This window comes from Cnephaeus nilssonii (assembly GCF_951640355.1).
Source record: "Cnephaeus nilssonii genome assembly, chromosome: 19".
NCBI lineage: Eukaryota > Metazoa > Chordata > Mammalia > Chiroptera > Vespertilionidae > Cnephaeus > Cnephaeus nilssonii.
The window spans coordinates 11,422,594-11,449,601 of NC_137090.1; the positions used below are offsets into that span (position 1 = coordinate 11,422,594).

A 27,008-nucleotide genomic window follows, 5' to 3' on the forward strand; every position below is an offset into this window, starting at 1 on the left:
ATTATTTATTTATTTGGTGAGTATTATTGAGGACCATTTGTGAGAAGCAGTTCGCCCAAGAAAAATGATTAATAGTTTGATGGGAATTAATGTACCTGGCTGCTTGAATCCCTTTCCCCTTCCCCCAGCTATCCTTATTTGAGACTGTCTCCCTTCCCATTCATATTTAAAATTAATTACCCCTCCTCCCGTCACCTCATTTCCTGACAGGACCTGTGTGGTGGAGGGGGGTAGCTGGATAAAACAATGGGTACCCCCTTGCCCCTAGTAATTTGCAATTCTGAGAACCTGTAGACTGGGAGATACCCCCTGTTGTTCTCTTAAACCGGTACTCCCCTTTTCAGGGGTGCCTCAGCCCTTCAATACAACTCTCAAAGAAGAAGAAGAATATTGAAGAGGAATAATGGAAAAGGCTGCTGTCAGACATTTTAGAGTTAATCTTTTGACAAACCCAAGTTTTACATATTAAGCTGGTTTTCTGTTCTGGTTTTTATTAACAGTTAACATTTAGTTTTGGTACTGTTGGTAGAATTTTCAGTAAGTTTGCTTTATGAAAATTGTGATTGATGAAATGGATTGAGGGGATCTCTGTAAAGTAAATCTCTTCCTCTCTCTTTTTTGTTTCTTTAAATTTTATTGACTACTTCATTTAAAAACCCTCTGATACGCTTGTTGAAAGTTTTGTAGGCGGCAGGGCTTGCTAGCTGCTCTGGGCTGGGCGGCTTTGCGAGTTTTCTCTAGGAGTACTCTGGCACCAGGGCATTTCCTAGGCTAGCCTTTCTCAGTGCTCTATCGGATTATGCTTTAAAATTCTGTAGCCACTGAGTGGAGGTAGATATCCAAGCATATTTTCTGCTTCCTGGACTTCAGATTTCAGAGTTAAAGCACTGTACATGTTTCAAAAATACTTTTTAAAGGACCTAGGTTGAGAGGGTGGGTGTATGTCATGTAGATGTACATAGGGCTAGAAATATGTAAAGCACATTCTAGATAATTTTTTCTGTTTTAGAATGTTTTATAAAAGGTGGGGAGTTTATATCAGTGGTAAATTGCCTTTTAGAATTCAGTTTGGTTCAGACTGGTACGAACACAATTTTACCAGAGACTTGTTCTGATGTTCAAGAGAGGAGACCCTAAGTGTGTAAGTAGCAGAGAAAAGCTGTTTTTTACCGGAACCTATACTAAGCCTTCCTTATTATCCGTGACCATGTAGCCAGCCCTCTTCAGTTAGTTTCTCATGAGTTTAGAAGCCAAATGTGTCTTTTTTTTCATAGCTTAGCACGATGGCATGCACATAAGTTTACAAAAACAAAGATGATTACAGTTGACATGGGTTTGAACTTTGCAGGTCCACTTAAATGTGAATGTTTTTCAATAAATACTACAAATGTATTTTCTTTTCCTTATGATTTTCTTAACATTTTCTTTTCTATAGCTTACATTATTGTAAGACTACAGTATATAACATACTAAAAACGTGTTTATCGACTATGTTATTGATAGACTTCCGGTCAACACTATATACTATTAGAATTTATGTTTTGGCAGAGCCAAAAGTTAAACGCCATTTTCAACTGCATGGGGCGGGGTGTTGGTGACTCTAACCCTCCATATTGTTCAAAGGTGAACTATAATTGTAAACCTCCTTTGACTTCTGATTTCTTCTTTATAACAGGAGAAGTTAAGGCTGCAAGGCCAGATCACAGAGGGGAGCAACATGATTAAAACAATAGCTTTCGGTCGCTATGAGCTTGATACTTGGTACCATTCTCCCTATCCTGAAGAATATGCACGACTGGGACGGCTCTATATGTGTGAATTCTGTTTGAAGTACATGAAGAGCCAAACGATACTCCGCCGACACATGGTAAGTTGCCTGGGGTTTCATGATCATGTTGGCAATAAGCAATAGGATCTCTAAATTTTGACATCTATCTTAATGGACAATTATCTAAGCATCTCTCAGTGGTCCACAGTAATGGGATGAAGGCATAGGAAATCAAAAGCCACATTTAGGGTACACAGCCTGTGGCTTGGCTGGTGCTGGGTGGCACTTAAAGCAGCCAATGGCCTTTATCCACATCCCATCATACACATCTCCCTGTCTTTTTTTCTTGCTGTTCGCTCTTTTCCATTGTTCCTTTGCGTATGGATGACCTCTGCCCTTAGTTTTTAAGTGTTCCGAATTAGATGAAAATAGACTTCATTAACAGAATGGGTCCTTTGGTGCCTTCTGAAGTTGTTGAGTTCTTTTTTTGGTTTCTGAACATCCTTCTTTTAGGAATAAAGACTTGAATCTGATTTTATTGTTGACAAATATGCTTATTAGCTATTTTGCAGCTTTAAGCCACCTTTCTTTCCCTACTTGTGGAATTAAAGTCTTAAAGGGACTTTCTGCCATGGAGTAGGTAGGAACGAGGAAAGAGTAAGGGACAGAGATGACTCTTTCAGACAGGAAAACCTTTCTTTTACCTTGTTTCTATAGTCATGACATAATTTGGCTCTAGGCCTTTTAGGGTGTCTCTCCTTCCCCTTCCATCTTTATTTTCCAAGGTTTCCATCTGGTGAACCTCCATAATCCAGGCTTCCCATGGTTTCTGTTCTTACATTCTTCTCCCCAGTTTGGTGATAGTTTCTTGGTGTGTGTTTCCAGCTCTGAAGCACACAATCTATAACATTGTGGCCCAGAACCACTCCTATGAATGAGGCCCTTCAGACTCTGGCATGCCCGACTTGGGGTGAGACTGGAGTGCTGGAGGGGAGGTGATGGGCAAAGACTGGTGGGGAGGGGACACTAGGGCACAGGGGATGATGGTATCAGAAGGACTCATCTCCGTGATTGTAGACCATGGAGATAACCTAAAATATGGTGTTGCTATGTGAAAGTAAGACTGATATTTTTATTGATGTGAACTGCTTACCATTTTTGCCACTTTTTCTGTTTGTTTCTGGTTATTTAGTGGCACTAACCAGTAAAACAGCCAAAGAGGGCAAGAACTAGTAATAGGTGGAGAAAACAGGGTCTAGATAAATCTGAAGGTCAGGTAAACATTCTGAATTTTTGAGGATCTCTACTGTATTATATGAATTACAAAAACCAAATTTGGAAATAAAAACCTACTTTAAGCCATATTTCTGATTCCTATTGCTTCAGGCATAATCATTGAATTGGGCCCAGTTTGGCTTCTGTTTCTAAACAAATGTGTTAGTTTGTCTGTTTTTTAGGAAAAGCCACATGAGTAAAGGGGTGGTGGTGATAGGGACAAACTATAGATGGAACTTTCTCAAAGCAATTCCAGTTAATATTTGGATTTGCATGTGACAAATTAGGTCATGATTCTTTTTTTAAAAAATATATTTTTATTGATTTCAGGGAGGAAGGGAGAGGGAGAGAGAGAGATGGAAACATCAATGATGAGAGAGAATCATTGGCTGGCTGCCTCCTGCATGCTGGGGATCGAGCCCGCAACCCAGGCATGTGCCCTTGACCGGAATTGAACCCGGGACCTTTCAGTCCACAGACTGGCGCTCTATCCACGGAGCCAAACGTGTTAGGGCGGGTCATGATTCTTAAGTTGACCAAAAGTCACAATAAAATATAATGGAAAATGTTCTGGATATGTACATATGCTTTCTAAATGTATTTACATCAAACCTTTCAAGAATTCACTTATTTACAGCAGTGATTTTCAACTGGTGTGCTGCAAGAACTTTTTAAAACATACAATAATAGACTGTTTAGTCAGAGGCACTGACATCTTTCCCCTTAGATTGTCAAATACAAAAAAGACAGGCAACACAATAGCCGTCTGTGCAGTGTGAATGTCCTGTCTTGAACCATAGATATATAGGTCATATAATAGAGCTGCATCTTATTGGTCAGGTTGCATAATAAGTTTGCATCTGATTAGTTGGTTCTTTTTTAAGAATAGTTATTGATTTTTAAGTGGGGGGGTGAGAGAGAAATGTGAGAGTATAACATTGATCAGCTGCCTCCTGAACACCCCCAACGAGGGAGTGAGCCCACAACCTGAGCATATGAGCAACCTCGGCATGTGACTTGACCAGAATTGAATGGGGAGCCTTTTTGGTGCATGGGACAGCGCACAACCAACTGAGCCACACCAGCCGGAGCTGATTGGTTAATTCTTGGTACCAGAAATTCTTATAAACAAGTGTAGGCCTGATTTTTTAAAAAAGTAACCTTGGAACAAAAAAGATAGGTAATTACTATATATTTTTTTTTTTGTAAATCAATCAAAACTATACCTTTTTTTGTCAGATTGGTAAAAAATATACTTTTTGGTGTGCTGCAGAATTTTAGTAATTAGTTTATGTGTGCATGAGATGAAAAAGGTTGAAAATTGCTGATTTACAGCAATGGCTGGCTGACTGCTTTAAATAAACGATTGAGAGTAAGGAAAGGGGTACCGTGTGCCCCCTTGTGGCCAAGTGCCCTGCTGGCGCTGCTGGGGGCCACCCTCCACCCCAGCCTGTCCCAGCTTCCTGCTGCTCAACCAGGCTGCCTTGCTTTTCCCCCCCACCTTTTTTTTTTTTTTTTGCACAGAAGGATTTGCTCCTATTTCCTTACGTAACAAAGGGGACACTTGGGGGCAACCAGAGAAGTTATTGGTAAAGGTGAGAGTAAAGTACTTCTATCTTAACAACTCTAAGCTGCTTGAAATAAGCTGCTTAAGGATTTCCTGTTGTTGCGAGGCATTTTCTAATAAGCAAAGCTATTTTTATTTATCTGGCTTTCATGTAGTAGATGGTTTTAATCTCCTGGATTGAAACGATGCCAGAATATAATCCAGAAAACTTATTCCAAACTGCTAGAAAATATCATAAATATATTACAGTGATTTAGAAGCCTTAAATTGTTATACTGAAAAATCGTTTTGCTGCATGTTCTCAAGTGTGTTCAGCTATCTGTCATCTCAGCTGACTAAAATTGTAGTTCTTTTCGCTTCTGAGCAGCAATCTTGCTGGGAAGGCTTGTTTCCCTGATGTCAGTTCCATTCTCTTGCAGGCTAAGTGTGTGTGGAAACACCCACCTGGTGATGAGATATATCGCAAAGGTTCAATATCCGTGTTTGAAGTGGATGGCAAGAAAAACAAGGTAAAAAGTGGTGACCTAAGAAAGTGGGGTGGTTGTACATTGACAGGTTTCAGAAGGAATTTGTTTTGTGTCCATCTCACCTTGTAAAGAAGATAGAACTCTTCTGTTGGCCAAAACACACACTTTCTGCTTCATTAACTATAATGGTCTGATCTTTAATTTTAGGCCTTTATCTGATAAGTTCAGGAGTCACTGGCCCACACTTGAACTCTGTTTTTCTGCTTCCAGATCTATTGCCAAAACCTGTGCCTGTTGGCCAAGCTTTTTCTGGACCACAAAACATTATATTACGATGTGGAGCCCTTCCTGTTCTATGTTATGACAGAAGCGGACAACACTGGCTGTCACCTGATTGGATATTTTTCCAAGGTCAGCAGGATCTGGAGATTAAGAAGCTAATGGTTGGAGCAGGGTGATTGATGTTGGCACATGGGAACGCAAATCACTGACAGGAAAAGGTCATATTCTGGATAATGATGACAGCCCTTCCCTTTTTTAAAAAAAGGAAAATCCATATCAAAGATTGTTTAATGAAAATGTGCCATTCTTTATTAAAAGCTTCTGGTTTATTCATTTCTGGACTTGTGGGTTGGAGATGCCTATTAATTACCAGCCAGAGCCCTGCCTACTAACCCACAACCCACAACTTGTAGTCAAGCCAACTCTCCTGGCTTTGCCCTCTTCCATGTTATTAGCTCGAAACCAGGAGTATATTTCTTTTGCCATATTTTTTGGAAAAAAACAAAACACAAAAAAATTGGGTTCTTCCTATGATAATGCCACAGTGCCTTTAAAGACTCAAAGCCAGAATGTGTTTATGACTTTTTAAGATAACAAATTTATTAAAAATATAACTCCCATACCGTACAATTCACTCATTTCAAGTGTACAGTGATTTTTAGTGTAGTCACAGAGTTGTGCAATTTTCATTACCTCAGTAAGGAAGCCTGTACCCATAAGCAACACTCTCCATTTCCACTCAATCCCTCCCAGCCCTTCTGTCTCTGTTGTAGACATTTTGCATAAATGGAATCCTACAATATATGATTGGATTGTTTTTGACCTCCTTCCAGAATGGGGACTTACTGTTGGGGATCTCTCCCTTCACCAGTAGGCAGTCAGCCCCCTTTTGAAAAATTGCTTTTGAAGGGAGCTGCTCTAGCCTGACTCTGCAGTCTAACCCTTTTGGCCCTGCTCTGTGCCTATGAAGAGCCCAGAGTCAGCCCCCTTAAGATGAGCCTGGAGGTCTCAGAGCTGGGGAATCCCTGGGATTAATGGCTTTGGCCATCCTAAAGAGAGGAACAGCTGTGAGCCGGACAGCCACTCCCAGGACCGGTTAGCCAGATACTTTGCAGGCAGCCTTATTTTGTATCTGTGGGACTGCTGACACCTTTAGTTTTAAACCCGTATGACCTGCTCATCTGTTTGTTCTTGATTTTAGGAGAAGAATTCATTCCTCAACTACAATGTATCCTGTATCCTTACTATGCCTCAGTACATGAGGCAGGGCTATGGCAAGATGCTCATTGATTTCAGTAAGTGAAACTGCTAAGCTCCGTATGGCAGGGAACATGTGAATATTGTCTTTTTGTCCTGTGGTCTCTACAATTCCTGGTGTGTAGCCTATGTATACTGATACTAAGTGAAGGAGCAAGTCGGCAAAACCTGAATATCATCAGTTGGCCTGGTACACATTGAATACAGGACCCTGAGCTTGGTAGCTGATAGTAGGAGATATAGAGGAGAATAAAGTAAGGTTGTTAGGATGATCCAAGCTTGAGATTTATGAACAGACCATACATGCATAAGACATCAAATCTGTTCGTGAGCGTTGGGGATTTCAGTTTTGTAAGGGCTTTTCTAGAGGCAGCCTGTATACCTGATAGAGGCTTTGGGCCTCATTAATTGTGGCTTCTGTATTTGGGAATTTGTCTACTGACTAGAACTTTATTTGTAACCCCAAAAATCAATACTCTTGGCAGATTATTGGCAGCAATACTTTTGCTGTCATTTGTGGATATGTGTGTAGCAGCAAAAAAGTCACCATGCATTTCCACCTGAGGTCAAACAAGGTGCCTTGTTTCTCTCAGTATAATCAAGTGTTCTTTCTACGGTCTATTAGTGTCACTTTTTCATGTTTTTGTTGCTGATTTTAAATGGCACCTAACGTAGTGCTGAAATACTGTCTAGAAAGGCTTTGATGTTCATTACAGAGAAATATGTATTACACTTCATTCGGGATAGGTTATTGTGCTGTAGTTCAAAGTTACTGTATCAACAATATATATTAAACGAAGTGTTGTTAAACAGAAATACATAAAAAGGTTACATATTGATTGGTTGACGAAAATGTGACTAGAGGCTTGTAGGAACCTAATTCTATTTTCCTAGGAGCAATGATTCAGTATTTTATAACTTAGTGTTCGAAGGGACTTTTTAGAACATAAGTACAGTGAATAACGAAAATCAATTGTATCTTACTGCGTTCACTGCCATTCCACATACTTTAATCAAAATTAGAATTGTAGGCGGGGGGAAATTACGTGTCTTTAATGGCAGCAGCGGTGGCAGGCTGGGATAAGCGGGAGCTACGCGGTGCCCACCCTGCTGGGGCTCCTCCCCACCGCCTGCCACTTCGGGCACTGCAACATCCCCTGAGGGGTCCCAGGTTGCGAGAGGGTGCAGGCAGGACAGGCTGAGGGACCCTGCCGGTGCAGGAATCTTGGTTTACCTATATTCTCATCCTCAGTTATTTTAATAATTGCTAAAAGATAAGGTCTCTTACATATAAAAACACCCAAAAAAGTTCTTAATATTATAAATTACAGTATTCAAAATACCCTTATATTGTGATTTTTGTTCTTTAGGGGAAAAATCTTATTGTTTCTCAGATCCAGATAGATTTGATATATTGGAATTGATAGATGTGGCTTGTAAAACATTTTTAATCTGAAAGTTCCATCTCTTTTTTTTCTTTGCTATTTAGTTGTTGCAGAAAGCAGGTTCATTTTCCAGTATTTTCCAGACTGAATTTTGCTGACTGTATCCCCATAGTGTTAAATGGTAAATGTTTAGATAGAGGCTTTTTGAGATTAGGGTCTCCCCCACCTACTTCATAGGTAGTACTGAGATAATCTATTTTTTTAAAACAACTTTACTGAGGTGTTATTTACATACCACACATTCATCCATTTTAAATGTATAATTCAGTGATTTTTTTTTACTACATTTAGAGTTGTGCGATAATCTTCACAATCCAGGTTTAGATTTCCATCTTCCCCTCCAAAAAATCTCATATTTATTAGCAATGATTAATTTCCCATTTCCCCATCTCACCAGTTCTAGCATCTACTAATCTACTTTTTTATTTTATTTTTATTTTTATTTTAAATATATTTTATTGATTTTTTACAGAGAGGAAGAGAGAGGGAGAGTTAGAAACATCGATGAGAGAGAAACATCGATCAGCTGCCTCCTGCACACCCCCTACTGGGGATGTGCCTGCAACCAAGGTACATGCCCTTGACCGGAATCGGACCTGGGACCCTTGAGTCCGAAGGCCGACGCTCTATCCACTGAGCCAAACCGGTTTTGGCCTAATCTACTTTTTTAAATCCTTACCCAAGGATATGTTTTTTTTGTTGTTGTTGTTGTTTTTTTTTTTTTTTTAATGTGATTTAGAGAAAGGGAGCAAATGGGGGGGAGAGAGAGAGAAACATCAATTGGTTGTCTCCTATACATGTCCCAACCAGGGGTCAAACCTGCAACCTAGGTATGTGACCTGACTGGGAATCGAACCTGCAATCTTTGCTATATGGGATGACGCTCCAACCAACTGAATGGCCAGCCAGGGCTAATCTTTTTTTAAAATACTTTAAATATTTTTTCCATTACAGTTGACATAGTAGGTTCAGGTGTAAAGCATAGTTATTAGACATTTATATAACTATGAAATGATTATCTCAGTAAGTTTAGTACTCATGTGATACCATACATAGTTATTACAGTGTTATGGGCTAATCTACTTTTTGTCTCCATGAATTTTCCCATTCTGGACATTTCATATAAATGGTAGCATATAGTATGTGCTCTTGTCTGTGTGGCTTCTTTCATGTAGTATCAGTTTCTCGAGATTCATCCATGTTGTAGCATGTATTAGTACTTTGTTGCAAAGACTTTTTATAGCATTGAAAGAGAAAGCATGAAGGACTGATGAGAAACTTTCTTTTTTAGCTCTTCATCTTTAGAGGTTTCTCACTGAAAATCTTTTTAAGATAATTGGATTACATTAGGGGAAGGCAATATCAGGACTAGAAAAATTCATCAGGGCTTTTACCAGTTTATTGAAGGATATGATAGGCATATATACCAGTATAAACCTCCATGTGAAAGAGATGCACAGGGCAAGGTATGAGGAAAGAGTGTAGAGCTTTCATGCCCTCTTCAGGTATAGTTCCGATAATCTATTAAAGTTCAAAATTTGAAAAATAAAAGCTATATAATGAAATGGCTTTCCATCCCAATTCTTATGTATCCTGTTCCCAACTCACACCTACAGATAACAATTGCTATTAAAGTTTCTATTAGCCTTTCAGAATTTTTCAATGTCTATTATAGTAAATGCAAATACACATTATTCCCCTTTTGCTTATACAAAGGCAGCATACTCTACAACAGCTATATAGTATTCCATTGAATGACTGAAATTGTCTGAATCTAATTGATACTGCAGAGTACTTCCATACAACTTCTTCCATATTGGCACATTGTTCTTTTCTATTAGGATGAGATATGGTGTTGCTTAAAAAAAGCCTGTGTTTGTCCCTGGCAGGTTATTTGCTTTCCAAAGTGGAAGAAAAAGTTGGGTCCCCAGAACGTCCCCTCTCAGATCTGGGGCTCATAAGCTATCGCAGTTACTGGAAAGAAGTGCTTCTTCGTTACCTGCATAATTTCCAAGGCAAAGAGATTTCTATCAAAGGTTGGTTTTTTACTCTAGAATGGTTGTTACCCAAGATGTTAACTCCACTGAATATTTTAACTTTTCCACTTGGCTCTATTCATGCTTTGTAACCTGCAATGATAACGCCCCATTCTGTGTTTTATCTGGACCTAACAGAAGGCCCACTGAATATGGGTCTTTGAACTTGATTTCTGTAGGGGCCAAGAGTGGTTTCTTGCTGTAATGTCTCTCTTGTGTAGTTATTTGGACTGGTCAAATGAATGCTTCATAAACTTTCTGAGCAGGTTGGGTTGAGTATCAAATGCTCCAACCATCTGGAGGCCATTTGCACATCCTGTAAGGGGGAGGGCTTTCGGAGGGGGCTTGATTGGGGAGTCTGCATTTGGCAAGGTTCTTAGTAGATCTTCTGTTTCAGAAATTAGCCAGGAGACAGCTGTGAATCCTGTGGACATTGTCAGCACTCTGCAAGCCCTTCAGATGCTCAAGTATTGGAAAGGAAAACACCTAGTTTTAAAGAGACAGGTAAGTTTTTATCACCTGCTTGCTCATTAATGAATGTTCCTGGAAGCCTAAAGAGCAAAGTGGGGCCTTAATCACCCTAAGGGAGTGGTTGGCAAACCGAGGCTCGAGAGCCACATGCGGCTCTTTGGCCCCTTGAATGTTCTAACGCCACTTCTTCTAAATAGACTCGCCCAGGCCGAAAACCGACTTCTGTGCATGGGCCATGAAGTTTCAATCGCACTGTACGTGCGCGCCCGCACGTGGTATTTTGTGGAAGAGCCACACTCAAGGGGCCAAAGAGCCGCATGTGGCTCGTGAGCCGCGGTTTGCCGACCACTGCCCTAAGGGAAGGTAACCGTCCCTTCTTAAAGGAGTTTGACTATGTGAACCTTTTTATATGGACTCATTTCTTTAGTGTGCAGTGATGCCTCCATTGGCTTATCCTGTCAGAAGCTTTTGGTAAGCTCCTGTCTCATTTGGATGGCACTAGTTAAGCAGCTGTATGTTGTACAACACTTCTATTATTCAATAATTTTCTTAGATTGGAGAAAATTACTCATCTGTAGAGGGGAATGAATAAACTCCAGGGCTTGTGAAAGTGGTTTTAAATTCCTTCCAGAAAGCCATCTCAAATCCATTTTTAATTTTTTAAAAATATTTTTTTATTGATTTCAGAGAGAAAGGGAGAGGGAGAGAAAGATAGAAACATCAATGATAGAGAATCATTGATTGGCTGCCTCCTGCTTGTCCCCCATTGAGGATCGAGCCTGCATCTCGGCATGTGCCCTGATGGGAAACGGAACTGTGACCTCCTGGTTCATAGGTTGATGCTTATCCACTGAGCCACATAGTCTGGGCCATTTAAAATATTTTTAGTTGACTCATATTTATAAATATATCATTAGGGAAGATGAATAATGATTTTCAGCTATTACTAAGGCTGTAGTAGGAAGAAATGGATTAGGTAGTAAAGCCTTTTGTAAGTTAAAGATAATTTTTTACACCTTAGTATATTATTAAACCTTGGTGATTCCTTTGCTGACAATCATGTTGGAATTCATATATAATGGCATTTTAGTTTAATGTGTGTAATTTTTCCCATTTTTCTCCTCTAGGACCTGATTGATGAGTGGATAGCCAAAGAGGCCAAGAGATCCAATTCCAATAAAACCATGGATCCCAGCTGTTTAAAATGGACCCCTCCCAAGGGCACTTAAAGTGACCTCTTGCTCTGAGCCAGCGAACCCCAGCAGTAGGAATCCGTACCCTAGGGATCTGTCTGTCATTTCTGTTGCTCTTGTGATTGGCAAGTACAGTATCCTTTGGGAAGGCCATCCCCCTCAGGACTGTCCTGGCTCCGACCTTCATGTACACTGCAGACGCTGGTTCTGAGGAACTGTTGTTTCGGCCTCAGTGAGGTTGCCCGGATGGGATCTATATTAGACTTGAGTGCAGGTCCCTCATAGCACTGACCCAAGGTGTTCTGTTTGGTACTGTACCTGTCCAGTCACCGGTTCTCTCCTCATGTTCTCTAGCCCCATGAGGTTGTGTTGTGTCTTCTAAACTTGTACTAGTGCTTCTTGCCGCCTGGTCGCCAGACCTCCAAATATAGTTGCCACTGCCGGGACCTTTCCAGTTATTCCTTACATGTGTTTTTTGGACGGGCAGGGAAGAGGTAACACTTCTGAGTATGTGTGCTGGGAGGGGTCCATTCCTTTTGGATTTCATCTCACTTTAAATATTTTCCTCCATTTTTATGGAAAGACTTGTTTTGATCAGTATCAGGCTGACCAGAGCCAAATACTTTTGAAGCTTCACCCAGGGATTAGTCTTGAGAACAGCATATCATCTATCTGAATGAGATGGAGAGGGGAGAGGTGGTGATTCTGTGCTGAGTTCACCTGTGGGCAGTGGGCCACTACTTGGTGGAAGGGAATGAATGCTTTTGCCTCACCAGAAAGTGCCCAATAGTAAAGGTTTTCTTGACTCCATGCCCCTTTTTATGTTTGCAGGTGCCAAAATAATTTCCAGTTCTCCCTTTTATGCTGCATGTTAACTGGTTCATTAACTGCAAAACCATTTTCACCAGTACCAGTCGATATACACACCTTTACTTCCACATAAGTTGCACTGATTTTTGTCTGAACATCCTCGGAGAAGTGGAAACTAATTGAAAAGTATCTCCACCCATGACTCAACCAGGCAAAAGGGCCACCCCGCCAAGGTTTGCTTCTCTTCAACAGTGCCTCACCCTCCCTCTAGGCTAAAGTGCTTGTGCTCATCCAAGAACTCCTCCATTTCCTTTTCGGGATTTGCCACCGTCCCCCTCTCCTCTGATCTCCTCTCTTTGGTGGTATTTAAGTGAAGGAAGAAATGCTCCCTCTAATTTCTCTCTAGCCCATTATAACCTGCTATTTTGGGGCAGCTTTTGATGTATGACATGTCACCCTCCCCAACTTGATCGCCTATAACACTGCTGTCTTCATGCGGAGCCCTCACCACAATCCCGACTCTGGTCATTTGTGCCTTTCTCTTGTCATCTCTGTACACTACTTAATATTCACTGTGGGTTGGGGGGAGCTAATTTTAAGCATGTTCAGTGGCAGCTCCCTGCCAGTTTCAGTGTCACTGTTAAAATTTATCCAAAAGCAACTTCACTGGGGGTTTTCTTAAAGGGTAAAGGCCTTTTATTGAAGCTAACCCTTCCCCACATGGGGTAGAATGTGCTGTTCTATATCTACTCAATAAAGCATGTTCTCTGCTTAAGTCTGTTTCACCCAGGAGCTCTTATTACAAAGATGGTGCAGTTCATCTGCTACTAATAGGAAATGCACTTGGGATCTGTTTTCTCTAACGGTAAACTATCAAGGGATGTGGTTTGTGGCTGTGGGATATCTTTTCTCTGTGATGCAGCCTATCTGCAGAGGGTATGCTTACTCTGAACTTGTCCAGGTGGTGGAATAAATTCTCTGCCTTCCTTTGGTCCCAACTAATAGGTATGTGGAGCAAGGACTAGTCAGTATTATTCATTTTTTCATTAAGTTCATTTTCCTCTGATTTCAAGGGCAAATGAATCAGTAGGGAGTTAGGATAGATGGGCTACAATTAATTGATGCTTGTGGGAAGGTGGGAATAGGTGTATCCCTTCTCATCTCCAGGCTCATTAGCCAATAGTGAGCTGTATCACTTCTCATCATTGACTCTCTCGGGTTGCCTGATTCCTGAGAGTAGCTCTATTTTCCTGCAGTGTTTACCCAGTGCAGGGGAAGGGAGGTTGGGCACTTATCTATATGATGGGAAGGAGGAGGGTGGGATTTGTATTTGCTGGGGTGGTTTTGCTCACCATGGCCAGTAGTGGTGAGAACCCATCCCTGCGGGCAGCTAAGGGTCCTCCTCTGCAAAGTTAGAGTCCTGTGTGTCACTTATGGGGGGTGGGAGGTGGCAGGAAGAGAAGCTTAAATAAAATGACGCTTAATATTTTTCTTAGTATATGATGTGTGCCCAAATCTCACTGTTCTAGATATTTGCATCAAAGGGAAATTATGCTTTCACATTTTGAGCCAATTGAAGTCGGTAATATTGACCATGGGAATGGAATGGTGAGAGGTCACGGCACCTGAAGCTTTGTGCACAGTCCGGTCCCCAACCTCTACTGATTGCCACCCCCCTTTCTTTACATAAGGATTCAGTAAGTCCTCACTTAACATCAATAGGTTCTGCGTCTTTAAGTGAAATTATGTTACCAAAACCAGTTGTACCATAGCTAGTTGATATAAACAGAGTTAAGTTCCTGCCGCATCTCGTCAACTTAGAACAAAATGACATTGAACGAAATGGTGTTATTCAAGCACCTACTGTAAAAGGAAGATTTCTCTGGTTTAAGTCACAGGAACAGTGTTAAACTTTCTTGTCAACTTTCAGGAAAACGGTCTATCCCCTCTGGCTCCCTTTTTATCGGCACGAAAGAATCTCGGCTGCTTAGGCTCCTTCATTAGAAGAGCAAGTCTGGCGTTATTCCTGGATCCGGCTCCTGACTAATCCTCCTCTCCTACTTAGATTTCCTTGCGTTAGCCACAGGCTCCCATGCTTCTAGTGGCTTCCACTGCAGGAAAAATAATGGAACTGGTGAAAACTTTTGGACAAAGGATTGTAGTTGATTCTATAAGCAACAGGTGGGGGCCAGAGACCTAACCCAGGAAGTAAAAGCTGTGCCCATTCTGGCTCTGCTGCTGATTTAGGAATAAACTGTTTAGTAAGCATCGTCCCTTTACTTAGTGGTTTCCTTCAGTCCTCACACGTCATCACTGCAAGGTGGGTATTCTATCCCTTTTCCACATGAGAAAATTTGCGGCTCAGGTCTTGCTGCTGAGATGCAGGAATGGAATGAGAGCCCTGCTTCTCAGATTCCAAGTTCCATACTTGACAGTGCTATCTGGTAGCCTCTGTCCCTGGCTTCCCATTTCTCACCAGGGAATAATGAGTCATTTAATTTTTAACATGGTGTACCCTTGATAAAGCAACATGATGCTTTGACTTGTCCTCAGCTTTGGTTTATCTCTTTAGTTCTGGGCAGGCCTAGCTGGGGTTAGGAATGTCCTCAAATGAAGTTCAAGGTCAAGATTGGAACTACATATGAAAAGCCAGTATAGGGAAATAGACTACAGCTTGCTTACAGTACACATTCCTTCTGGAATATGAAACAAGTGAGAAGTGGCTTTTTGGACCTAAGTGACTTTCAGGGTGGTCCTACACATGCCTGCCAAATGACATTAAAGAGACTGTTTATGAGAGGTGCTAAGATCAAGCACCTCAGCTCAGCAGTGATCCTTGCTTTTGAAAATACAGGTATTGAGTCTTCTTTAAAATTCACATAATGAAACTGCACACGTTTACGTATAGCTGAAAAATTGAGCCCTTTCCTGGACGGGGGTTAGGAATTCAGGTACCCTGGTTTGAGAAAGCAGGGATCTGGCTTCCTGCCTGCCTTCACAAACCGAAAAACATAGTTCTTGGTGTGTGCAGGCTCCGATAACTCATTCAGTGAGGGAAAATGACAACGAGGGGGAGGCCTGGCTCGCTGGCTTTGAACATTAGTTTCCTGCAGCCTTGCAGGTACACATATGTAGAAAACTACCGGGGTTTTGCTTGTTAATGAAAAACTACATATGATGTGTGCTAGGAGTTGTAGAATTTTAGAAACTATTTTAGCTATGCATTGGGATCATGCAGTGACAGTTGGATCACTGGTTTTACCTCAGCACTTTTTGATACAAATTTGTGTGACATCCTCTTTCAGACTGCTTCCTAGTGTTGGGGGCAGTATCTTTGCCTTTCTTTGTGGCATCTTCAACAAATACCAATAAACATTACTAAGAAAGAAACAAAGGACTGTCCAGTGATGAATAGTGTCCCTGGTGCTGAACTATCAGTTGCGTCTTGTGCAATCCTTACAGATGCGGGTCATGCCACCACTGCTTCGGGGCTTGGGGTTTGTTTACTTGTGCCCAGGAGTGGAGAAAATAACCTGAGCCATTGCACAACTTCGGCTCCATTGCCCCCAGATGATCGGTGAGAGATAAACACCTTTGTTCTTGACAAATCATGTTCATTCCAAGAAATTCGTCTTAACTGGGTATTTGTTTCTGGGAAGAGCTCACTTTATATTTACTCTGTTCCGATGTTATTAGAAACCTACACTCATCTCACAAAAGAGGTGTAGTACATCACCTCCAGAGATGGCCAGTTTGTCCCATCTCATGTGTGGGCTGGACTTCTGACTAATTAAATGTGGCAGAAAAGCCCTAGCTGGTTTGGCTCAGTGGATACAACATCAGCCTGTGAACTGAAGGGTCCTGGGTCCGATTCCAGTCAAGGGCACATGCCCCTGTTGTGGGCTCCTGGGGGGGTGGGGGAGGGCAGTGTGCAGGAGGCAGCCAATCAGTGATTCTCTCTCATAATGGATGTTTCTATCTCTCCCTCTCTGAAATCAATAAAAACATTTTTTAAAAATGTGGCAGAATGTTCTGGCAGCTTCCAGAATATTCTTGGAAACCAGCTGACATACAGTATTCCCAAACTGGAAGGTTGAGTTGAACTGAATGTTTTGTGAGGAACTAAACAGACCACGTGTAGAACTGAATGCTACAGCCAACAGCACCAAAAATTCAAATGACATCCTCCCAGCTGAACACAGCCTCCCTGCTGATACCTTATGGTACAGAAACATCCAGCTGAGTCCTGCCGACCTGGAGAATTGTGAGAAACACTGTTTTAAGCCATTAATTGTCTTAGGATGGTTTGATAACAGCAAAGTCAAAGAAGAGGACTGTTGAAACTAAAGGGCTGGGACTCAGTTTGGCCTTGTTGGTTCCATTAACTGCTTGCCTGTGATTGGAAGCCAGATGTGCCCAGAAAAGGGACACCACCTTGTGTAACTCCAGGGGGGCACTGTTCATATTCCATATGATGGCCCTCGGAGCCACTGCAACCCGTTTACTCATTCAGCATATCTCAGCTTGTCAGTCACATTGCTTCTGAACCCCCTGCCTGGCCTTGGAATTCTTGGCTACCGCCTTATGGAAGGGATCAGGAAAAGTGACTATTCTACTGTCAAAGACATGGCTTGTCACTTTCCTGCTCAAGAACTGACATGGCTTCCCATCGCTCAGTGGATTAAGTTCACATTCTGGCTTTCAGGTTTCCCCATGAGCTGGCTCAATCGAATAGTGTTCTTTCATCTCTCCCCTACACACAGTCCCTGCGCAACCAGATTAGTCTCTAGACCCCTTCCTGTTTCTACTGGGAAAGCCTCCAACATCCCCCAAAGTGTGTCCCATTAAACACAAAGTAGTACTAAGGGCAAAAGGGATACTTGGAAAACACCGAGTTTAAGTTGGATAAGGTTATGTTTCTTGACTTCATGGTTTTTCATAGCCTCCCTCTTGGGATTTCCGTGAGGAAGAGACAGAATGTAACATTTCCTGGAGTGATTTGATCTGGAAGGAGCCTCTCTTTTTTAAGTGATGAGTTTTTTTATTGAGGTAAAATTCACATAACATACAAGTAACCATTTTAAGGTAAACAATTCAGTAGCATTTAGTACATCCCAATGTCGTCCAATACTGGCCTCTATCTAGTTCCCAAACATTTTCCTCACTCCCAGGGGGACTCCATACTCTTTAATGGGTGTGGAGTTTCCTTTTGGGATATACTTTTTAAAAAAATATTTTTTATTGATTTCAGAGAGGAAGGGAGATGGAGAGAAAGACATCAACGGTGAGAGAAAAATCATTGAGCAGCTGCCTTCTGCATGCCCCCTACTGGGGATTGAGCCCACAACCAGGGCATGTGCCCTGGAAGGAGCCTCTTGAGAGACCAGGATGCTGGGGTTGGGCGTGGGGGTGGGTGGCGGCAGACATTTGGAACTTACTTACCTAATCAACCAACTGAGCCACACCGGCCAGGGCTCCTCTTCCCTTCCTTTTAAATAGCTTAGTGCCACCCTGTCCCCCCAAGAATCAGATGCACTAAAACATCACCCAGTTCCTTCTCTTTGGAGAGGGACACAGAGATGGTCAATGTTATGTAGCCTAGTGAATTGATGAACCTCCTTTACCGCTGAACCCACAGAGCTCCCAATTCATTCAACACCTTGGTGTTTGATGTTTATTACCTAAGTTTGCCCTCTAGGATTTTATTTTGGTTGATACACCCCTTTCTAAGCATCCTGGGGTCCTCATCTGCCTATAAAGCACTGGGCAGGGACAATGGTCTCCCCATCAGGCTGGGCTCCCTGAGGGTGGGAAGTGTTTCATTCCTCTGGAGCTCTTTTGAATGCCCAGGGATGACTGATTGCCTGTGTCCCCATAGTCACGCAGTTACCCTATACAAGAGAGTTGATGAAGGACCTGGGATCCAATTCTCCAACTCAGAAGCCACATGGATTTGGGTCCTTGAGATCATGACTGAGTAGGGAGAGTATGTCTGCATTCAGGCTGGGGCTCTTGGCCTTACCTGTGTTGCAAACCCGTTTTCCCCTTCAAGGGTGGGGACCAGGGCTGTTAGTATTGCCCTTTGCAATTCTGGGAAAGGCCTCCTGGCCTGCTGATGTGACAAACTGCTGATGCAGAGCCCAGGCCACTTCTGCCCTCTGCCCTGTACTGGAGAAGAAGCCATCACTGTTCCTTCCTTTATTGAGCCCCTACTATGTTCTGGGCACAGGAGATAGAGAAGGGCGGGGGGGGGGGCAGACTCATCCAATGAAATAAGAGTGCTGAGGGAGGACAAGGTCCCTCCAGCATGAGACTGTGACAACAGTGCCAGTGTGTGCATGACCGCTTCTTGAGACCGAGAGTCCTGGAAGGAACCCCGCGGTGTTCACTGCGAGCCTGGTGGGACGTGCCAGTGTTGAGCACAGGACAGACCCACAGAGAAGAGAGCTGGCCTGGCCGGCTGGTCAGCTATAGCATCCAGGTATGGAGAAGGGTTTTCATCTCTGGGAAGCATGGATGGGGGCTCTGCTCTCACTCTGGCCCGCGTCCTCATCCTCTGCTGGGAAGAGTTTCGTACATGGACGGTGGTTAAGGGGGTGTTGCCGGGCTCCTCCACCCTTGGAGCCTTCCCTAGTCACTCCACACAAGGCCCTTCATTTCCCGAATTCATGTTTCTGGCTGTAGACGTCTAGGGTGATCCAATTACAGACTCATCTGCCACATCTTCCGTTATTCAGTCGTACGTGCCTCAAGAGCATGGACAGAGCCAACCCTCAGGTATCCTCTGTAAAGGAAGGGAAGTGGAGAGCCAGTATTTAAAATCCCAAAGGCCCTCCTGGGGGTGTGGAAAGTGCCTTGGACAGGGAAACAGGAGACACAGCTTTCAGCTCTGGCTCTGTTACCGGCTCACTGAAGGATGACTTAGCATTCCTGCCCACATTCTGCAGGAGGGACATTCATTTCCATTTTAGTATTGGGGGGACTCCCATGGCCCTTCAAATGGAATGGCCCAAACACTTAGGAAGAAAATCTTGGAGGAAAATAGAAGATTCCCCCCATCTTTATCCCCAAGAGCCTATGTTGGAAGGAGCAGGTGTTCTGTTAGGAAAGTGGGAGACCTGCTACCTGACGGTGGGAGGGTTTCCACTCTAGGGACCCCAGCCATGTGACCCAGGAGGACAGTGTGGTGTGCCAAGGATAGCATCATGCCCAGGCCAGGGAGACCAGCTCCGTCTGGGCAGGGCAGGTGGTCAGGAAAGGAGAGATGGGCTGGAAGTTAAGTGAGTGAGGGCAGCCTCGAAGGATGTGGAGTCCTTAGGGCATTGGTCTTGATCCTGAGAGCACGGGGGGGGGGGGGGGGGGGGGGGTGAGGGGTGGGAAGGTAGAAGGTGGGTAAATGCTGGTTAGTTTTCTTTTGGTTTTGTTTTTCCTTTTCACCAAAGAGTCCTAGGCTGCTCAGATCTGCACTTTTAAGGTCCTTGAGGGTGCAAGGTGGGAAATAGATTCGTTTTTCCAATTCTAGGCTTTAGGTAAAAATTCCCCAAGGTAATTTTGAACCTTTGGCAGAACCGAATTCATCCCAGCTTCCTTATCCCTGCACCTACTCCCTAGGCATGCACAGACCACCAGGCCCGAGGAAACAACCAGGAAGCTGAGCATGTGGCCAAACCACAGCTGGCCCCACCCTTGGCAATGCCAGCCTGGCATGTGTGCCCCTGGCCAGAGATCCTCCCCCACCTCCCTGACTTGTTAGAGGCCAGGACGACTCAACCCTCCCCAGGGAGCATGTTGAGGGAAAGGTCTGGCCCACACTCACCCACTTTTCTCTTTGGCTGGACAGGAGGTATTCCTGGAAAAAAGGGAAGCAGGAATGAGGGCCGCACCGCTTCCCTGGGGGCTGGGTGAGGCGGGAAGGGCTCAGGGCTCTTCGGGGCCCGATGCCTGAGTTGGGTCTTCAGTGGAACTGCAGGCACTCCCCATTGCCCTCGTGTGGCTGAGCTTCTTGGCTGCTCCTGCGGGGAGGCAGTGTGGAGGAGTGGGGAGTCATTGGCACCTGGCACCGCCTGGGCATCCTTGCAGACACATTGACCTTATCTGAACCTTAGTTTCCTCACCCCTGGTGAAGGGACTATGGTGAGATTTAATCACATGTGAGCATAGTAGGTGCTCAATAAATGTTCCTCTCATATTCCTACCCCTTGCTTCCCAGGGGTGGTTGGATTTGGAAGAGAACTCTGAAATGGCCCGGTCTAAAACTCATTTTGTCAAGGAGGAAACTAAGGCCAAAAGTGTTTGGTAACACAAGTTGGTTTTCTCTATTTTTATATTTTTTTATTATAAAAGCAGTCTTTGAATACTTGCCCACTATAAAAAGAATTATGTAATAATGTAGAGGCTTGTACAGTAAAAATTAAAGTCCCTGTCTACTCTCTCCCCCTCATCTCCACTTCCTGTCCTAGATATAATCACTGTTGACAATTTGATAATCATCCTCCTAGAACTTTCTCTATGCATGTGTATGTATGTTTGTGAGTATGTCGTTTTTTAAAAAACAAGTAGGTTCCTGTCATACATGTTGTTATATAACTTGCTTTTTCCACTTAACCAGTATCTTGGAGAACTTTCTGTAACTTTCCACAGATCTGCCGCATCCTTTTCAATGGCCACAAAGGCTATATATGGATGCGCCTAATATATTTTGACCAGGAAGCTAGGGTTCTGGCTCAGGAAATCTGGCTCCAGAGGATCCAAAGCATTTGCCTCTACCCTTAGGGTGACTATATTTCCCTACTGAAGGCTTTTATGTATTTCTAAATTCTTGCTATTGCAGACACGTCAATGAATGCTCAGGTACAACCTCAGGGCTACATATTTCTACTTGATAGATTCCCTGAAGCGCATTCCAACTTTGAGGACTATTGTGAACATTTCCTCTAAATAGACAGGTTATAAAAGTGCAAAAAAAAAAAAAAAAAAAAAATATATATATATATATATATATATATATATATATATATATATATATATATATAATGTTAACAATAAGAAAAAAAAACTGCTCTCTGTCCAGACTATTATATCCTTGTCTGGATGAGGGCCCCCACATTGAGGGCCCTCTCAGGAAACGCAGGTTCATTTTAATAATTCTATTGGAGTCCGGGCGGCGTGGCTCAGTGGTTGAGCATCAACCTATGAACCAGGAGGCCACGGTTCAATTCCCAGTCATGGCACATGCCAGGGTTGCAGGCTCGATCCCCAGCGTGGGGTGTGCAAGAGGCAGCTGATCAATGGTTTTCTGTCATCATTGATATTTCTATCTCTCTTTCCCTCTCCCTTCCTCTCTGAAATTAATAAAAATATACTAGTATTTTAAAAAAATTAATTCTATTGGAAACAAATAGAACTAGAAAGCTTGGACTGTGGCTTGGGTCACATCTAGTTGCTGATCTGTAGCTCCAAATCCATCCACAGTATCGAAGGTAATGACACCAAATGTGCAAAACATTGCCCTCTACCCTTAGGGTGACTATATTCCCATATGCCAGACATATCCCAAGTTTACCTGGTGTAGTTAACACTCTTCCCGTGTCCTGGTTTGGATAATTTATGTGGACACTCTACCCCACCCCATCGCATGAGCGACCCCTACTGGCCTGGAAGCTAGGCGCGGGCTTGGTGAAACAACCCACTCAGAATCACTCCATGGGCTGCCCACCTTTGTCACTCACCTCCCGCCTGCTTCCCCATCAGCGGAAAGAACTGGCTGGCTTTGTCCCTCTTCACCTCCTGCAGCTGGAGCTGAATGCTGGGGACAACGCCTTCCTGAAAAAGTAGAGTTTGTTAGAGCGAGAGGAAGGCTGGCGGGGAGATAGGAAGGGCAGCTAAGCTCTGTGCTGGCACTGGGCTCTTGTGCATATATTACACAATATTATGCAGTAATAATAATTTATAGTCAACATTTCACCCACTGTGTTCCTGGCTCTGCTCTAAGCACTTTAACATTAATTCTACTTGATCCTCACCAAAACCCCATGATGTAAGTACTATTATGGTCACCATTTTATTTATTTATTTTTTAAAATATTTTTATTGATTTCAGAGAGAAAGGGAGATGGAGAGAGAGAGAGAGAGAGAGAGAGAGAGAAACATCAATGATGAGAGCGAATCCTTGATCAGCTGTCTCCTGTGTACCCCATCCTGGGGATGGAGCCCGCAACCTGGGCATGTGTCCTGACCGGGAATTGAACCGTGACCTCCTGGTTCATCGATCCACGCTCAACCACTGAGCCACGCCAGCCAGGCATTGTCACCATGTTACAGGTGAAAGCGCAGAGAGATTAAATCATTTGTCCAAGGTCACCAGCTAGGAAGTGAGAGCGGCTCCAGGCCTTGAAGCCGTCACCTGCCTCAGAGGCTCAAACACAGCAGTCATAATTTCATTTCCTCTTCACAGCCACCACATGAAGTAGGGACTATGAGTTATTCCCATTTTGTAGATGGGAAACTGAGCGTTATGGAGGTTAAGTGATTTGTCCAAGATCACACAGGAAGTGGTAGAGCCAGGATTTAAACTCAGGCAGTCTGGCTCCAGAGCCTGGATTCTGCTCCACCTTGGGACACCTCTCCAACATAGACAAGGAGGGATCAGCTGAGGGACTCAGGGTGGGTACCCCGTAGGCAAGGCGAGACTGCTTCTCCTCCCAACCCCAGCCTGGTCTCCTTTCTTCCTCGGGCAACCCCCCCCTTGTCCCCGATTCACCCTGCCCTAGAGCCTGGGCCTCCCATGAGGACCGTGGCCTGAGGCCTGGGGTAGAGCCACTACTTTGGGCAAAGACATTTTCTTTCTTGAGCTAATGCGGTGAAAGTTCTGGACCCAGGGCTATGGATTGAAGTCATTCCTCCATTCGCCTTGGCCAAAATTCTCTCCTTCTGTGGCCCCTGCTTAGAGGGGGAGAGACTCACTGGTGGGAGAGTGACAGTGGGTGACATTCATTAGACCTTCTTCACGTCTCTGCATCCCCGGTGCCTGGCACAGCGCCTGGCAGACAGAGGCTCAGCCTGTGTGGGTTAAAGAATGCTGAAAGGGTCTTTCTCTGACAGCGGGAAGAGGATGGGGTCTCCTTTGCCAGGAAGGCTGAAGACGGGGCGAGCGAGCAAAGTGATGAAGCACCTGCCAGGAGGCTGGGAGCTGGGGGAGTAGGGGGACTGGGGGCTCCCTCTTCCATCCCCATTCCCCCCCGCTTCCCCCCCCCCCCCCCCCCGTGCCCTGAGCTCCAGGAACCAGCAGGGACCTGTGCAGAAAACCCCTATTCCCCTCATAGTTCTTTTCGTCCCAACTTTTAGGACCAGAAGTGGATTTTTTTCTAAGACTTGGACCAATTCAGTCACTTCCCATCTGTCTCCTCGGCAGGACGTCAGTGGCTGGGGCAGCTTCTCGGACTGGAGTCGCCTCGCCTGGCCAGGAACCGGAAAAGTCTCTTTGGAGATTTGGAGCCATTTCTGGAAAGCTCCTGAAAACCACTGTGCCCTGGTAAAAGGCGGCCATCAAGTACAAGCTGGGGAGAACGGCTATTTATAAATTAAGTAACACTCACCTTTCTCACCCACTGGGTTTGGGGGGGCGGGTTTTGTAGGAGACATCCTTCTCTTTCACTCGGGAAGGACTCCTGCCCCCCTCTAAGCCCTCTCCTTATCCATGTAACCCAATCGCTGAGGGAAACGGCAGGCAGGGAGCCTGGGAGCTAGGGAGGGGATCGGATGGTCCCTGGCAGTGCCTCCCTCCCTCCCGTCACCTCACTCGTCTTAATGGTTCCCATATTCCAAGCCCTGTGTCCCGGGAAGCAGGGGGAGGGGGTGTTGAGAATAAAGGAGAAGAAGCAGTAGGCCAGCTGCCCAGGGAGGTGCTGGCGGGGGGGGAAAGCCCAGCAGCACCAGTTGAAGTTGGTGATGTTCCATGTGGCTGCAGAGGGAGCCCCCGTCACAGCTCGGCTGCCCTTCGCCTGGGCCAGGTCCCCTGATGTTTGGCACAGACTCCGTAAAGCGTGAAAAATACCGGGAGGGTAAGGTATTTCCCCCCATCTTTCCGGTGAGGAAACTGATCTCCAGAGAGCAGCAGTGACCTTCCCAAGGTCACACGAAGTCCGTGGAGAAGCTGAGACTTGAACCCAGGCCTCCCCGTCCTTTTGTCTTCTCAACGGCACACACTTCCACGCTCAGACAAACCAGGAAGGAAACCCACCACGAATGGCTGTTCATTCGATGGCTGTTCCCGTGGCCCCGTGGCCTCACCATCCTGGGACTAGGAGGAGCCAGGCTTGGCCTTGTCCCACTGTCCATCCTCCTGGAAGTCTTCCCTGAGCACCAGTCCTGCCTTCCCGTCTGGTGGCCCCTCTCCCCCATCTGACTAGAAGCTCCCCAAGGTCAGGATCTTTGACTCCCCTACCCCATGGGGTGGGACGCAGGTGCTGGGTCCCAAACCTCTTGATTTCTCCCCAGCATTTGTCAGGGAAGGAGAGTTCTCCTTGTGAGATCCTGCCCAAGTTGCTTCCTTTGAAATTCTGAAAATGTCCTCTGATGCCCAGACACATAGGCAGACCTTGGGCAAGGGGTGCAGTTGTGCTTTTGAAGGTGCGTGCCCTTGGACAAACGACTTGACCTTTCTGTGTCCAAGTTTTCTTATCTAGAAAATGGTACTTTCCCCATCAAGTGGGTATGAGAATTAAATGGGTTAATGTCCACGAGGCATTTAGGACATATATGTTAAACAGGTGTTAAATAGGTCCACTCTCTCTCTCCCCCGCCCCCATTCCCCCTCCCCCATAGGCATGGGTCCCTTTAGAGCTCAGTCAGGCGAGGGCCCATGGCCTTGAACCTACCTACAGGGGGAAATCAGACCACCTGCCTTGCAGCGACAGCCTGCTCTCCTGCAGCCACGGAGGGGATCTCCTAGCCCTCCACCACAGACCACCCCCTGCCTTTCCCCAAAGTTACCTCCAGGGTCACGGTGACCAAAGACCCTGCTTTAGTGCCACCGAGCGCCAGTTTCTTGTCACCTGCCACAGTGCAGGCAGGCAACCCCGTCAGGAGAAGCAGGGTGAGGCAGGGCAGCATGGTGCGTGCGGCTCTGAGCTGGGACCCTCTGGGAGTCCCTCGCAGCCTGAACAGCCGCCTCCAGCAGGCCCGTCCTCTCTCTGGCTCCTTTGTAGGTGAGGGAGGCTCAGCTGCCCCGCTTCTGCCTTCCGCTTATCGGACCTCCCAGGGACATTTCCTGAGACTCCCCTCCCTCCCTCCCTCCCTCCCTCCCTCCCTCCCTCCCTCCCTCCCTCCCTCCCAGCGGGAAAGGCCACTGATATCAGAGGAGGGACCCGACCTCTCACACCACCGCCCCCAGCATGATCCCAGGGCTTATCGCTCTGATGCAACAGCCGCCTCGCCATTGGCTGCTTGCCCTCTGGCGGCAGGTGCACAATGGGGCAGTGTGTGGGACCCGGTGCTTCCAGCTGCCTGACAGGAAGCCCAGGGGCCTTGTCATCTTGGAAATGGGAGGGGAACTGGATGGCTCCTCCCTTCCAGGTGCTCTGCCCCGCCCTGAGAGAGGCCTCTCCCTGGAACTTGTCTCCCCTTCCCGTCACTGAGCCCCACTTCCTTAATGTTCCCCCTCTGCCAATAGACCCCATAGAAACACAGGACTTGCCCTAAGAGGAATAAGGAGGCTCCTCAAAGTGGTAACTGGGATTTGCCAGAGAAATGGCTTCCTGCTTGTGTCATCGGCTCTAAGCTACCTTCCCACTGTTGCCAACGTGATCTTTCTAAAGCCCTACCCTCCCCCCCCTGTTTCTTCCTGCTTACAAATTTCCAATGTCTCCCCGTTGCCCTCGGCATAAAGTTCAAGTTCCCTAATATGGCACTCAAGGCCCTTCTTCACTTAGTTCTGCCCCGCCTCCCATCCATCCATCCATCCATCCATCCATCCATCCATCCATCCGTGTAGAACAAGGGACCTGCGGTCAGAGAGACCTGAATTCCAGTCCTAGCTCCACCACTAAGTAGCTGTGCGACCTTAGGCACATTACTTAGCCCCTTCAACCCTTAGAGTCCTCCTCTGTAAAACGAGATTAATAATAGCACTTACTTCCAAAGTTGTTCGAGGATGACATGAGCTAATGCATGCGCAGCACTTAGCACAGTGTGTGATGGTAAATATTTAATACCTGCTAACTATTATTACTCTTGTAATCACGGACACTGGGTGAGGCACTCGGCCACAGGAGAGGAATAGGCCGCCTCCTCTGTCCTACAGCATCTCACAGGCCAGGAGACGGAACCGCTGGCCGGCAGCTAAGCTGTGTCCAGTTAGTGCCGGCATAGCGATGGGACCACGGGAAGGGGGGCAGGGGTGTCCCCTCCCGGTTTGCTCCATAGCCATTCCCTGCCCCCG

The 27,008-nt window shown here is 45.1% G+C and overlaps 2 protein-coding genes across 6 annotated transcripts in view; one reads left to right on the forward strand and one right to left on the reverse strand.

Moving 5' to 3' along the window:
- The window catches only part of KAT7 (lysine acetyltransferase 7), a 36,353-nt gene extending 19,907 nt beyond the window's left edge, over positions 1–16,446 (forward strand). For 2 of the 5 annotated variants that reach the window (XM_079798249.1, XM_079798250.1), the window contains exons 9-15: positions 1,676–1,867; positions 5,030–5,119; positions 5,348–5,488; positions 6,561–6,654; positions 9,951–10,097; positions 10,495–10,601; positions 11,696–16,445. In XM_079798249.1, coding sequence (XP_079654375.1) covers positions 1,676–1,867; positions 5,030–5,119; positions 5,348–5,488; positions 6,561–6,654; positions 9,951–10,097; positions 10,495–10,601; positions 11,696–11,797 — 873 coding nt within the window. In that variant the 3' untranslated portion in view covers positions 11,798–16,445. Of the gene's footprint in view, positions 1–1,675; positions 1,868–5,029; positions 5,120–5,347; positions 5,489–6,560; positions 6,655–9,950; positions 10,098–10,494; positions 10,602–11,695 lie in introns of all 5 variants that reach the window. The other 3 variants (XM_079798251.1, XM_079798253.1, XM_079798252.1) reach the window with 3 other exon arrangements.
- A 4,042-nt stretch (positions 16,447–20,488) lies between these two features.
- Positions 20,489–25,681, reverse strand: TAC4 (tachykinin precursor 4; the record flags this gene model as incomplete). The annotated part of the gene is made up of 3 exons (XM_079798650.1): positions 20,489–20,583; positions 22,300–22,393; positions 25,562–25,681. The coding sequence occupies 3 exons, from the start codon at positions 25,679–25,681 to the stop codon at positions 20,489–20,491; spliced, it is 309 nt and encodes a 102-aa protein (XP_079654776.1).
- Positions 25,682–27,008: the final 1,327 nt, after the last annotated feature.